Raw genomic sequence first — 14,065 nt, 5'->3', positions numbered from 1 at the left:
CATGGCGCCCCGCAGAAACATGTTATAAGGAAATGGGAAGGCAAACAGGCTGCTGCTTTCAACACTTGCCAGGCCCTGCTACAATGTGAGATGCAGATATTCAGCATGACTATTTCTTGGAAAGCAGGTTCGTGATCATACTATGTGTTGTTTGACTCACAGCTCCCAGGTAAAGAGATGTCCTACAGCAAGGACCAACAAGCAAACAACCCACACAGGTATGCCCTCCAATTCATCTCTACAACCCTCCATTTCAGAAATTCAACTTTATATTGATATCTTCAGTGACGTGCTCAGCACAATGGTTCAGCTTTTAACGATGAAAGCTGAAGCCCTAGCGAGCATGATATATTGACTACCCTATTACTCCACATTATACCTGGCACTAAAGTTTCCTTACCTGTGTAAATGAATCTTCCAGGCGTTCCCTTGCAAAACTGCTTAGACTTGTAGGACAATGTGACTTCTACAACCCCTGGGATATGTCGGGGAGGCGTCTGTACACGGATGGCATGAGGAGTAATCAGCTGGAGGAAAACATTGAGAAAAGAGGGGGGTGGGGGAGAAAGCACTGTTAGATGCTGAACACTTCTTTAATAACACTTTCCTCTGAGATCACAGTAAACAAGCTTTGAAACATGTAATTAACCTGTCAATGTTTGAATACAATCACAATGTAACCCACACAAAAGCCAGAGACTACAATATTTACAAGCATTCTCCCTTCTCAGCCATAGCAACATTATTTCTGTTTTCATACATGGCAAACACTCACTTCCTAGTACAAGCATTAGCTCTGGTTTAATGCAACAGCTTTAGCTTACACTAGCAAGATGCTTACATTTGCTCAGGTGAACTCTGGGGTCATGGCAGTGTCCAGCAAATCTGACTGATAAATGATGCATGGTTCTGCATGTGACATCCCTTCAGCTGAGACTGGCTGTCCAGTGCAAGCCAAGGCAGGCTTTTAAAACCGATCCCCAGCTGACATCTGCACACCGCAGAAGCACCATGTGCTGCAGTTTTAATTAGAGACTCTTCCCTATTCATTTTCTGGAGGCATAACTGATTACCGCAGAAATGCAAAGTTGGGTTTCTGAAGGATGTCGGATGTTTCCTTGCAACTGATCAAAGCCCTGAAAAGAGGTGTACCAAATATAACTATTTACCCATTAGTTCCAGTTTGCACCCACTGCAATGGCTGACACACCTCTGAGAGGTCTCCTCCATGTGCAGGTAATAAATAGACAAACTATTTATTAACTAGATAAGAGGACTAGCACTCCTGGTACTCCATACAAAAGGATGGGATGGGTCAGTGCTTCTCATCTTGGATTCAGTTAGGATTATGGGCTGGACTTAACACATAATCCTTGAAATTCATATTAAAACCATTGCTCTCCCCATCACCGAAATGCTATTTCCTCACTCATTCTGCCCCCTCAGACAGGAAAAGTAAAAAAGAGGTACACAGAAAAAGTGCCATGACTGTATCCAGCAAACGAGGTACAGCTCTGACACATTCATCACTCTACCCTTGGTCACCTTAAAACACAACCAATCAAGCCCACAACCACCCTTGACAATGATCTAAGCCACAGGTACCCTAAGCAGACAATAACTCAGTGCTGCCAACTGACTTATGTCCTGGATTAGGGAATAAAATTTAATACTATTGTTATTATAATCATTTTAATCATTTTTTGCCAGGAATTAAGAATTTCAAAATCACAGTAAGATCCTATTAAAAAGAAATGAGGCTTCTAAGCAGGTGTTTGTTTAGGGCACAGGACTGTTGCTGCAAGCCTATATCACAAATTGCCAACAAAGCTAAAACTCCCAAATGAAGCCGTCTGTAAAACAAACAAACAAAAAAGAAACAAACAAGCAAAAAGCCAGAGAAGGAGAGGAATGTCTGTCTGAAAGCCATCTGTGTTACTGCAGGAAATGGCATTCACAGTAGGAACTTCTCCATATTTAAAATAAGAAAATTAGGGTTAGATCAAGTTGAAGATTAAAAACAACACTACCAGTATCAAATATTCTAAATGTTATTCAGTTCCACATAAGCCACAGGATCAGCCCCCAGCTCATGTCATTTTGGAAATGATCACAAAGAATTGATGTCCTTGTCTGAGAGCTCCAAAGAGATCTTTGAAACTGTGATTTTTGAACTTAGTTATTTTTGAAAGGAACAGGCTTTTTTTCCCCAAATTACTCACTCTATTTACTGGTCAAAACAAACAGTTCTAAGGATCCCTTTTACTTAAACTGAGTTGCCTTAAAGTTGAGCTTACCAGAGTCATAAACCTTTGGTTAATGCTAGACGTGCCCTCAATCATCAGCAGAAACAGAACAGTAATTTATTTCCATGGTTTTAGATACCTCTCTGTTAGCACAAGCTGCTTCCTGTTAGTATCCACTTTTCTCCAGCAAACCAAGGTAACAAATTTATATGCTTATATAGGAAGCCAAGCACAGCTGAAATAAATCCCACCCTCAATAGTTCTACTCAGCTGGGTGGACTGGAGAGATGAGAAAAGATTCATGACATTTTTAGGGGAAAAACAGTTGGAAAAACAGCCAAGGACTTTAATACTGAAGGTTAATGTGCTTGTCTTACTGTGCCTCCACACCTCTCGCCCCCATTCTGGCATGAGCTATAAGGGCAGCTTCTGGTTGTATCTTTGAATTTCCCAACATTTACTGGTCTGTCATCACTTTAATGTTCTTTAAACATAATTTGTGGCATTTTCCAATACTCATCTTCACTGGTTCCCAAGAAATGTCTGACCTATTTATGGTCCATTGTTACAGAGAGCTGGGGAGAGTTAAGCAAGTTTCCTGGTTTGTTCTCCACAAACAGTTTGGTTTTCCTTTGTGCTCTGAAGTAAATAAGTTTAACTGTGTTTAAAACCACAAATATACAATACTGTCGCCCACACATTCCCAAAGGGTGAACATTATGTCTGAAGTCCTATGGTTTAGGATAATCAGTATATATTTTATTCCTCTATTCTCTGGAACTGAAGCCTGGGAGATGTATATGGAGAATACATTTTCCTCTTCCTTTAGCTTTTTCTCCTTACCATCTACCACTGACCACTATCAGGGATGCTGAGCTGAGCTAGAAGAACCTTTATTCTGGGTTAACATTTGGTTCTCATGCCCACAGAAAGGAACTAGCTAACTTGGTTACATTCCAGTATTCGCCTATATTGTCGCTGGCTCAAGCAATTGGCTTTAAGAGACAAAAAAATGTCACTACACTTAGAAACCCGTCCTCTGAATCTGCCTCTGGTCTTGAACTCTGGCTCCCCAGGACCGCCTGTGTGTCACCCTGAATACATTTTGCAGTCACTGTGACTCAAGGCTGCTGCATGGATCTGGGTGCACAGCCAGAGCAAACCCTCCCCTGATATCAATGACTCTAGGATTATGGGGTATTTTCCTGTTGAAGTGCTGACCTGCGGTGTGACCTGGGGAACTCCTGCCATATTTTGCTAGCACATTTTCTCTTTTCACACTGACACAGACTATACCTTTTTCAATGCACAGTCTGTCCAATATTTGCACACAAAGCACCTGGAAGAGGTAAGCTATTACAGTCATGTCATCTTAAACAAAAAGATGCCACTTCTGGAGGCCTCTGAGACCCAAAGTGTTGAACTTCTTGATAAACATTATTATACAGTCACCCTGTTGCTTTCAGAAATATCTGCCATTGCCCCACTGCCAAACACAACACATAGAGAAGATGAACCTCCACATCTCACCCAGTGTGGGCACTATGATACTCTAACCTCGGGTGGAAACACACATTGCATTAACAGACAAGGCATGAAATAGGAATCTGTCAATAAGAATTACCTACATTTCTGAGCATGTGTTTAAATGTAAATCCCGAGCAACGCACTAACTTGTGATTTGGAGATGAACCAAACAACCAGAATCCCAGATCCAACTTCCTTTCCCAATCCAGTAATTGGCAAATTGAGAACTGGAGTTGGACAAAAAACTATCAACTGTACCCTCTTCCCAAGGGATTTTCAAGTGAATTGGTCTGGTAGTTGGCATCCGTACTATATGTTTTATATAAACTCTAACTTGTCTAACTTGGGACACACTGTGGATTGGATTAAAACCTGAGTTAGAGGTATTCAGAATGGACGGAGGTGCATGTCGTTCAAAATCTAAAACACATTTAGTTTGTGTACAACACGCCTCTTTCTGTGGTTTGCTAATATATTCTAGACATTCTTCTGTGATACAGCATCATTTCACACTCTTCAGAGTGCCAGGTTACTTTCTTTTTTTGAAAAGTGACATTTTATAAGGAGATGTCATTAATCTGAGTCACTCGTTTACTTCTGCGTGCTCCAGCTCTGCTTTGTGGTTGGGGAAATGGTGACAATCGGTCATAAATTTAACTTGGGCTCTGTGTGAAGAGGACTATTAGGACAGGAATGACCAAAAAAAAATCCAACAAACTGAAGGTAATGAATGGCTTTCTCAGTAGGAACGGGACCCTTAAGGTATCTATTTTCAATAGTGACCGGTGGCATCGCGTGCCTCCATGCTGGGCATCCAGAGGCTGATTAATAAGCCTTGGCTTTCAGAATGAGGGTGCCTACTCGTTCTTTAAAAATGAGTCAGACCTCCAAAACAAGCACTCAAAAAGAGAGACTTCCAAAATCAATAATAAACATGAGAAGCAAAACAAAACAAAAAAAAAAAACTGTCACAGAATTTTGATTCAGCAGCTTAAAAATAAAAAAAAAAAAAATAATAATAAAAAATGAAGCTCTGTTTTTGTGCTGTACAAAGGGAAACGAGCTGATGGTTCACTGCTTCATCTTCTCTTAATATAAAAGAAAGAAGTTGTTTCCAGCTGACTCTGTGCAGCTGGAGGAATGTTCTTGGCAGGAAAATGTTTGAAGAAATAGCTCATTTTAAGCAAATATTGTGGAATATTTATAAGAAACTAATTTTGTCTTCACGATCATGTGTGCTTGCTCTGAAACTCGACTCTTGGAATTACGGTCCCCCAGTAACAGAGGATTTTATCAGCAGCTCAGATTTGGGATATTTGCAGCAATGTGCAGCGCTGGGTAAAAAACTAAATAACAAATCCTCTTGTTTGTGGACTGGGCAAACAGAAAGGCAGAGACTATCTGGCAAACAGACTATTTGCTGGGAGTTGTCTATTCAGATGCAGCATGTGAACACGATATACCAATACCGTTTCTCTGCCAGTTCTGAAAGTCCCTTGGAAAAAAAAGGCATCAGATGGCTCATTTTGCTGTATTCTAAAAATATCAAGGGCTCTTAAAGTCATTTTTATAAAGTAATATGGAAGTTAAGGATTAATTGAACCCACTGGCTTAGGGTATCTGCATTTCTGCACAAAATTAATGTGACAAATTAAGTTTTTATTTAGTTCTCCCTGGCTGAGAAAGGTTGTAATTATGTTAGAGTGTTTACAGCTAAAATATATGTTTAAATAATAAATACGTGTTTCAGAAACCATTTTAAACCTCCTTTTTTTAACAGTGTACTCCATTTCAAGCATATAAATATTTCAATTATAAAACTTGAATACATGTAAAATAAATTAAAAATATATTATTTACCCTTCAAATTATTTATAACATATGCTGCTTGACATCAACAAACACACCCTTAAAGTGAACAATGTGGTTTTTTTTTTGTTTTTAACTTTGCTTCTCAATAGTGGTAGGATTTATACTTTAAATATCCATGCATCTCAGGTACTTACATGGGCTTTGCTATAATAAAATCTGAGTAATATAGGACCTTTATGATAATTATCTTCCCAGCACCTCTCTGAAGAAGGTGACTAATCTTATTACGATGTTGGAGAAAGGGAATTGAACTTTAAGCAGATTATGTGATTTGCCCAAGGTCCTATGCAAAGTCTGTGGCAAAATGATACTTAATTTAGACCTCATCCCCCAAACTAGCCGCAATTACAATTTGAAGTGATCCTAGACAAATCCATGTGAACATACTTCACAACACTCATTCTTTTCCTTTAGTTTCCTCCTGTCAAGTTTCGGTTTAGATTTTATGCAGCCCAGTTAAAACCATGTGTTATTTGGATCCATGAAACAACAGGGAGAAACTGAGAATTCTTGTTGAATTCAATTACAAAATAAGTGGTTTGATACCAGGTCTGACTGGCAGCTTGGGATGGGCCTGTTCCAGGCTTAAAACTGTACTGATATTCAGAAAATAGGTAGTACAAGTCTACACTATTAAGGTAAAGCAAAAATATTCTTCCTGAGTACTGAAATATGCCAGACATTTTTAGACACTGGAAGGCAAATGAAAGAACTTGTTTTGTACTTCGTATGTGGCTGGTGTGTGTAATTCCAATTATTTATACACCAATATCACTTAGGGGTTATTTGTACAGCTGATGCCTTTTGGTACTTATTGTCCATGTTTGTCTGCTTCTTTCACAAATAATTTCTTTTCCCCTATACAATTTTCTATCATTTTCATGTGTTGACTCAAAGCCAACTTGTAGCCCATTACAGCAAACACAGCAACAAACTGACTTTGATCTGGGCCCCATCTATAGCATTATTAATTTTATGACAAGGATTTGTAAGCACCATCAACAATGTTTTGACCAGCACTCACTTACCTGGGGTTAGAATCTGCCAATTAATGGCTTCCACTAATAAACAGAATCAAGCTTTATAATGAAAGATCCAATTCTGCAGTACCAAAACCAGAGCAATTTCCTCCCAGCCTCTTCACCTTTCCTTTTAAAATGTCTGTAGCTGTAATGGCTTCAATCTTTACACACAAAATGCTCACACTGGACCCAAGGGGCACTTTCATGATCACATAAGGGTTTCAGAATAGGGCTCATTTAGAATATCTCTTTTCTGGAATGTCCTTTCATCCACACTTGTCCTCAAGTTGAAGAATGAGATAGAGAGAGAACCCACAAAGCCCATGAAGGACATTAGAGGACACTCTTCATATGGAATAAATGCTGCCATATGTGCAATGGAATCAGTGGGGAGAATGCACTGGATATTAATTAAGCTATAATATTGATTTAATATCTGTAAGATATAAGGCAAAGGATCAGAAGCTCCTCATGTCACTAAGCTAGAATTGCTCAGTTTGGAAAGGCAGGTCTGTCTCTTAGATTATTTCAGTACTAAACTCCTAGAAATATTGTTGATTTTTTAATAAAACTTTCAATATTCTCTCAGAAAGCCACATAGGCAAAACTTAAACCTTTCTTTGAGCTGCCTTCCCATGCCAGTGAGGTCAGTGGGAACTCCACCTGCACATGGAAGTGGCCATTTGGGTGGTGCTACCTGGGGTTTGACATTCTACAGACTTTTAAGGAATATCAGACTCCATGTCTAATATTGTGCATGGAAATGAGAGGACTTAAGTAGCTAGGAGTAGTAGCAACACTAAAAATGGATGAGAAACAAAGAAAGGCAGGTAAACTCAAGCTGTAGAGGACCCCGGTAGATATAATAAGGCTGTATTTTTCATGTGGATACAACACTGAACGTACACTTCCAGGACATGCCATTCAGAGGTGCTGAATTTCTGCATTCTCCACTCTGTTGAGCTGCAGCTACAAGCAGCTGGTTTCCCAGGAATGCAGGATCACTTAAACGTTTGTTTCCTGTGGGCCTCCAGCTATTGTAGTGCTAAACGCAGAATTATTCACACAGACATTTATCCTTTCCTTTTCTTGGGGAAAAAGAAAAAGATACTGAGCAAATTCAGAGCCAGCCAGAGGAGATGCAAATCCCCTGGCTATAATGTAGCTCTGCCACAGGTACATTTGACTTAATTATTTACATAAAATTGAATGAGGAAACGATTCACATCTGAACATTTGTTGCTGATTTAGCATGTGGCATAGAAACAGGACAGGCTAGCTGTAAGCTAGACAAAGCTATTAGACATTACCATTCAGACAACACCTACCTCACTCCAAACCAGCATGGTGCCGAAGATGACCTGTAACCCATCAAAGAAATTGTCTCCTATGATGATGACAGTGGCACCTCCTGTAGTCCATCCTTCACTTGGACTGATGGCTTTGATACATGGTGTAGCTGCTTTTCAACACACATGAAAAAGAGAAGTATTCTGCTGTTAGAACCAGATTTTAATGATGGAAGACTTGAGAAAAATAAAATAAAAGGAGCTTTCATTTTTCCCCCCTTGCTAACACAAAGATTTCAGCAATTGTGTTCTTTTCAGTACATGTGCATGACCTCCAACCATATCTTTGGAAGTTATTTTTAATTAATTTGTTTGGGTTTGTTATCCATATTAAAAAATAATAACTTTTATAACATCAACAGAAAAAAGATAATATATTTTTATATGTACGTATAGACAGATAAATAACAGATCACTGTATGATGAGCAGAGATCAACCAGAAGTTAGAACAAATCTCTACCTTTTTTGTACACAAAATGAAGAACGCCTGAATTAATAAAACAACCTTCAATGAGCTCACTTTATTATCCATCATAACCTAAATTCATCAAGGAAACTCCCAGAAATATGATGGAAAATAATGGCTAAAAGAAAAAAAGCATAGGGTGTAACCCTCAGCATTTCTTTAAGTTGTTTGCAATTAGATCCAGGTTGTTCTGGTATTAAACCACCCTGCCCTGCTTAATGCTTCAGCAACTACAGGAAAAAAAAACACTTCACAAAACCAGAAACCACCATTCTGCCACCTCGTCACTCCACTTATGTTGTGTCTACTGGGTAATTAAGAAGTGTGTGCAATGCATTTCGCCTTATTCATAGAGTCTGTCACCACTTTCATGAGCCACTTTCTTGGCAACACATGTACTAAGTGCCTCCTGAGGGGATGTTGAAAACTCAAGCAGAACTTAAAGGAGTAAGCTCAAATCTAGGTGTAAGATCATCTGTATTAAGACTATGAAAGCAGAAGCATTGTCAGCTTTATATACTAGTGCAGTAGGGCAATAAAAACATCCACGGGCTGATTCTCCTCTACTGCAGTACTGGAGTACATCAGAATTTAACTGTGTTGAACCCAATGGAATAACACTACTGTATAAACAACCCGAGTAAGCCAAAAAGACCTGGTTAATTCTGTCGAGACTCAGGTTGGCGGTGTAGGTTGATGAAAAGAAATGAATCCAACACAAATGCCACCTACTTCTCCTTGCTAAAACTACAGGAGAGAGAATTATGACCCCACACCCTTAGATACTGCTTTAAGTAAAAAGGGTATCTGAATAATTTCATTAGCTACAAGAAAGAGATACCTTAAGGAGCATCAACACTCCAGCCTTAGAGTTGGAAAGACACATTCTTTCCTCTCGATGTGAACCACTCCTGAGCTCAGCGAAGAGTCAGACTCCATGGAAAGCACAAGAGAGGCTGCCACTGCCTGCACTACAGCTACAATGTCATTCTGGCATCAATCAACATGACTTCATTAGCTGTGTATATATCTGCACATACACCTCTTCTTGCAAGTTGCTGGCACTTGGTTGTCCACTGTCACTTAATCAAAAGGCTGGTGGAGTTGCTTGTTTGGTTTGTAACGTTGAGTATTCGCTGACATACTCAAGGGAGAGCTTTCATAGACTTATTAAGGAAGAATATAGTAGGAAAACAGGGGGTACGAAAATCACCCGCATATTAAGACAACCCTTGCACCTATGAATTACTTAACATTGCTGAGTGGTGCCACAGCCCCTGCCTTGCTTTGCTTTAAACATAAGGACAGTAAATTCATTAATTCACAGAAGTATGCCTTAAAATGCTCCAGACATAAAGTGCTAAAGAGACACTGTGCATCTTTATCATTATCTAGTGAGGTTCTGGTTGGTTGGAGTTAATGCTTTCCTTCAGCTCCTGGGCAGGGCAGGCAGCACGAGAGGGAGCTGGGAAGGGAGCTGGTGAGTCACCCTTAGTAGTGTTTCTGTGGACTCTGCTGCAGACTTGCACCACCAGCAATGGAGAGCATTCATGGTGAGCAAACAGACCCTGTTCCCACCTACAAAAGGTTGTAAGTGTCAGGCACAAAGTTTTCCACTACTTCAGCTGGTGGGGATGCCAGCACCAGTGAAAAACACAAACACACACATGCTGAAAAAAAATCATTACTCTGCTTCAAACTTGGCAGAGCACAGCCATTAAGTTTTACATGAGCTAACAAAAGAAACATCCTAACGTTACCATCATGAAAATGCAGCGCGCACACAGAGGTAACTCCAATATGTTTAATTTGGATTCAAGTTACTTGCATAAAAATGTGCATAAAACCATTGCAAAGTCCTAAACCAAATGCTTTCCTTTCAGCTGAGCTCACAGCAATGGGTTTACAGTGAAAGCAGCCTTTCAAAATGCCATCCAGCCCTTTCACAGAATCAAACCTTTTCATAAATAAAGAATAAAATCACTTCCAAATTACACCCTTTCTACTATTTCCAGTTGATTGTGGACACACACACCACCATAAAACCCAAAGATAACCATTTTCCCATGTGTTAGAGAACGAGTTACTTTGCTTTAAAGACTATAGGCAACATTTTTTTTCCCCAAATACCAGTGAATAAAAACTGTTTGAGACCATAACCCATTAACAGAAAACATATGCAGGCTTCAAAACTATAGAATCAATTCATCTTTAAAATGAATGCAAGACACTGTTGTGCCATTGCCAGTCCACAATGAAGGTCTGTGATCTTTGCTGTGGTAGCTACTGCAAGGTGCAAGGCTGCACGTGTTGCCTTGTGTGTTTGATTTTTATCTTTCATAAATGCTGCATCGTGATGAATCTGCTGGCAACAGCCCAGGACATCTCCTCTGAGGAGGAAAAGCTCCACCTTTTTCCTTAAAATGAACATCTCTGTAAAGATTGGAAGGGTTACACGAAGGTGTTGCCCCACAAAGGAATCACAGAATAGAGCCACACAATCACCAAGGTTGGAAATGACCTCCAGTATCACCTAGTCCAACCATCCACCTACAACCAATATTTCCCCATTAAACCACATTCATCATCTAAACGTCCTCTAGGGACGGTGAGTCACCTGCCACCCAGGGCAAATATAATCATAGAATCATTAAGGCTGGAAAAGACCTCAAAAATCACCTAATCTAACCATCCACCTACCACCAATACTGCCTACTAATTCACATCCCTAAGCCATACTGATGGCTGCAACCTGAGGATGCCCATGGCGACATGCCGACGGAGGCATTCAGACTGCTGCTTGTTTTTGGAGGCATAAAATATATTTACACAATGACCACTTTATGACAGCTGGTGTTGTTTGGAACGTTGATCTCAGTAAATTCTTTGCACTTCCCAGACCCTTTCCATGGAGCACCAGGAAGGAGGATGGAAGAATCGGGTTCCATTTGCCAGCATCACCAGTGGAAACATCAGGAGGATGGCAGTGCTATGACCTCAGCTCTATTTATGCCTCAGGTACACACGTCTGGTCAGCTCAGGCCCTCAGCTCTTCATATTTCTTCTGTTAATCATCTGGCAACTTACAAAGTGCTGTCTGGAAGGTGTTTACTTCTGTGCAACCCTAGTAAAACAGAGCTAGGCAAGGATCCTCTTTTCATTGCGAACCTCAGCTTTTCTACATTTTGTTTTTGGTCCCAAGAGAAATCAAAGTACAGAACATTTTAGGAACAAAGTCCCAGAATCTCCATCTGAAATTAGCAGTAAAGCTCTTAACATTTCCAAGAAAAACAAAATATTTTGTTTCAAAATATCATCGCATCAGATGACATTTGGTAACACCAGGGCATCGTTTCTAAAATGCTGTTCTAAAAACAAATGGAGAAAAAGGTTACATCAAATTTGTGTTCTGTAGAACAACAACAACAAAAAAAGAAACTTTCCAGATGCAAAATCTTGCCATTATCCATATAAAGGGTGATAGGTACCAACTCAGCAGAATGGGAGCAAAAGGGAAAAGTTTTGTGCTGCGTGTACCAGTGGGTTCCAGTGTTCCTGTGCTCCCCTAGCTACACATATACAGGGGATTTTTCTTCCTTCAAACGGTGACAATAAAATGATTACCCCTCCACAGTTTAGCATAATGGTTCAGAAATGCTCGTGGCATATTGCAGAGTTAAAGTGGAAATTATTAGGTAGCTCTTCTTTGTTATAATAATGATCACTCCACAAATAAAAGCTCTTCTCCCAAAGGTACTGCAAGGCACAAAATGCTAATTCTCAAGATTATGTGTGCGCTTTTATTAAATATTACTATGCCCTGTCTGTTTGAGGGCTTCACTGCTCTGATTGTTTTATGAGTGCCATGTTAATGTCAGCCCCATCTTGCTAGCAGCAGGCACACATTTTAGCTTTTGTATGAGAGTTGATCAAAGGCCGCGTGCTGAGGGAATTGCTGAGAAAACACGGACAAGCGATAAAAATCTAACAGATTAATTGGTTTAAATTTCATTTCAGAGCGTTGAACTTTGGCTCAGGACACTAATGCTACGTTACCAGGCAGGGCCTAATTACCACATTTCCAATTTGCCTGTGAACAATGCTTGGAAAAAAGAATAATAACGGTCCTTATAATACTAATGACAATAATAACAAAGCAACAGCAAGAACATCCCATAGCTTCTTGTATACTTTCAGTAACCAACTTTGTGTGCAGGCAATTGTATGAGGAGATCCCCCCTTCTGGGTATAGCTACCTGCCTCAAACAGCAACTGGAAATAGGAGCTGAGCATCCGAATCCATCAATTCAATGAGCTACTGGTACAAGTCCCCCCTAAACATTCATTAGATCCATAATGAGGGACCCACATCTATGAACAGAGATAGCTTTTTATCCCCCGACAGAAATGATCTATTCCACTGATAGAAAACAGAGGCAGGGGAAAAAAAAACATATTTACCACAAAGTTTATGGGTGGCCTTGGGAAAGGGGTTAATTGAGCTCAGAGGTACATTTCCACTGAGGTGAATTAGTGGGATGCACAGCTATCAGCAGGGCTCTGGGACTGCTCTTCTTTAGCTTCTGAAATGTATTTGTGCTATGATTAATATCCAGTTTGTGCTAGTGACTGTAAGAATGACCTCGCCTGCAGTCTTTATCATGAAGTGTGGTTTCATTCTCCATTATTCTATAGATGAGGCTCTGACAACAGTTCCTGCATCACAACAGGATTTTAAATGATGAGGTACATGCTTTTATTTTTCTTCTCTTTGGGGGTATTGTGACATGCAAGGAAAGCTGCATAAAGCCAGTTAAAATTGGGACTCCAGAGAAACACAGAATTTATAACTCATCTTAGAGAAATTACTGGAGTTAAATTTAATTTTTTATCTTCCCCCCCCCCGGATCAAACATGATTCCAGGCTAACTAAATGCATGAGCCACAGATTAAGCCCCAGCTTATGGGCCTGATCCTGCAACCTGTTAACGACTTTCACCAAACTACCAATTTTCAGATCAAGACAAATCAGTATTAAGCACTCAAAACCATGACTTATTCAAGTTGTGTTTCAGCAAACCACTTAAGTGTTTGTAAGCGCAGCTGAAGAAGTTGGGGAATAAAGAACTGAATTTTTAAGGCAGTTGAGCAGAGCTCTGAGCAAAGCTGTCAAGAGCTAAGTAATGAATATGGAAATGGGTTTTCCCATTTCACACGGATGTAGTAGTACAAACTTTGAGATTGCTACAGCTTTTCTGTGTTGTCTGATTTACCCTCAGGTACCTCTGAAATCACGTAGAGGTTGCACCTCTGAGCAAGGCAGCGTTCACAAATGACTTGAGCCTAAACTCCTTTCCCATGGCATCAAGAGCTGAAGGCATACACTGGAGTACATCTGATGGACACTTGTTGGAGTGCTAAAGGCCTTTCTGATCAATGTTGCTAGTTGGCAAGGTCCAGAGTGGAGCTGTATGCAGTGAAAAGCAACTAAAGTTTACCATACAGGTCTATATGGGAGAAGCCCACAGGACCCAAAGGGTTTGTCACAGGCACTCCATAGAAAGGGACTGCAGCAGGTTTAT

At 40.1% G+C, this 14,065-nt stretch overlaps 1 protein-coding gene across 9 annotated transcripts in view; it reads right to left on the bottom strand.

The window, feature by feature from the left end:
- The window catches only part of EBF1 (EBF transcription factor 1), a 249,148-nt gene that overhangs the window by 57,872 nt on the left and 177,211 nt on the right, over positions 1–14,065 (bottom strand). For 5 of the 9 annotated variants that reach the window (XM_015876221.2, XM_015876219.2, XM_032447354.1 and 2 more), the window contains exons 9-10: positions 7,996–8,129; positions 401–527 (exon numbers count right to left, since the gene is read on the bottom strand). In XM_015876221.2, coding sequence (XP_015731707.1) covers positions 401–527; positions 7,996–8,129 — 261 coding nt within the window. The remainder of the gene's footprint in view (positions 1–400; positions 528–7,995; positions 8,130–14,065) is intronic. The other 4 variants (XM_015876222.2, XM_015876220.2, XM_015876226.2 and 1 more) reach the window with 1 other exon arrangement.

This window comes from Coturnix japonica, chromosome 13 (genome assembly GCF_001577835.2).
Source record: "Coturnix japonica isolate 7356 chromosome 13, Coturnix japonica 2.1, whole genome shotgun sequence".
Classification (NCBI taxonomy): domain Eukaryota; kingdom Metazoa; phylum Chordata; class Aves; order Galliformes; family Phasianidae; genus Coturnix; species Coturnix japonica.
This window is presented reverse-complemented; position numbering and strand designations above follow the sequence as displayed.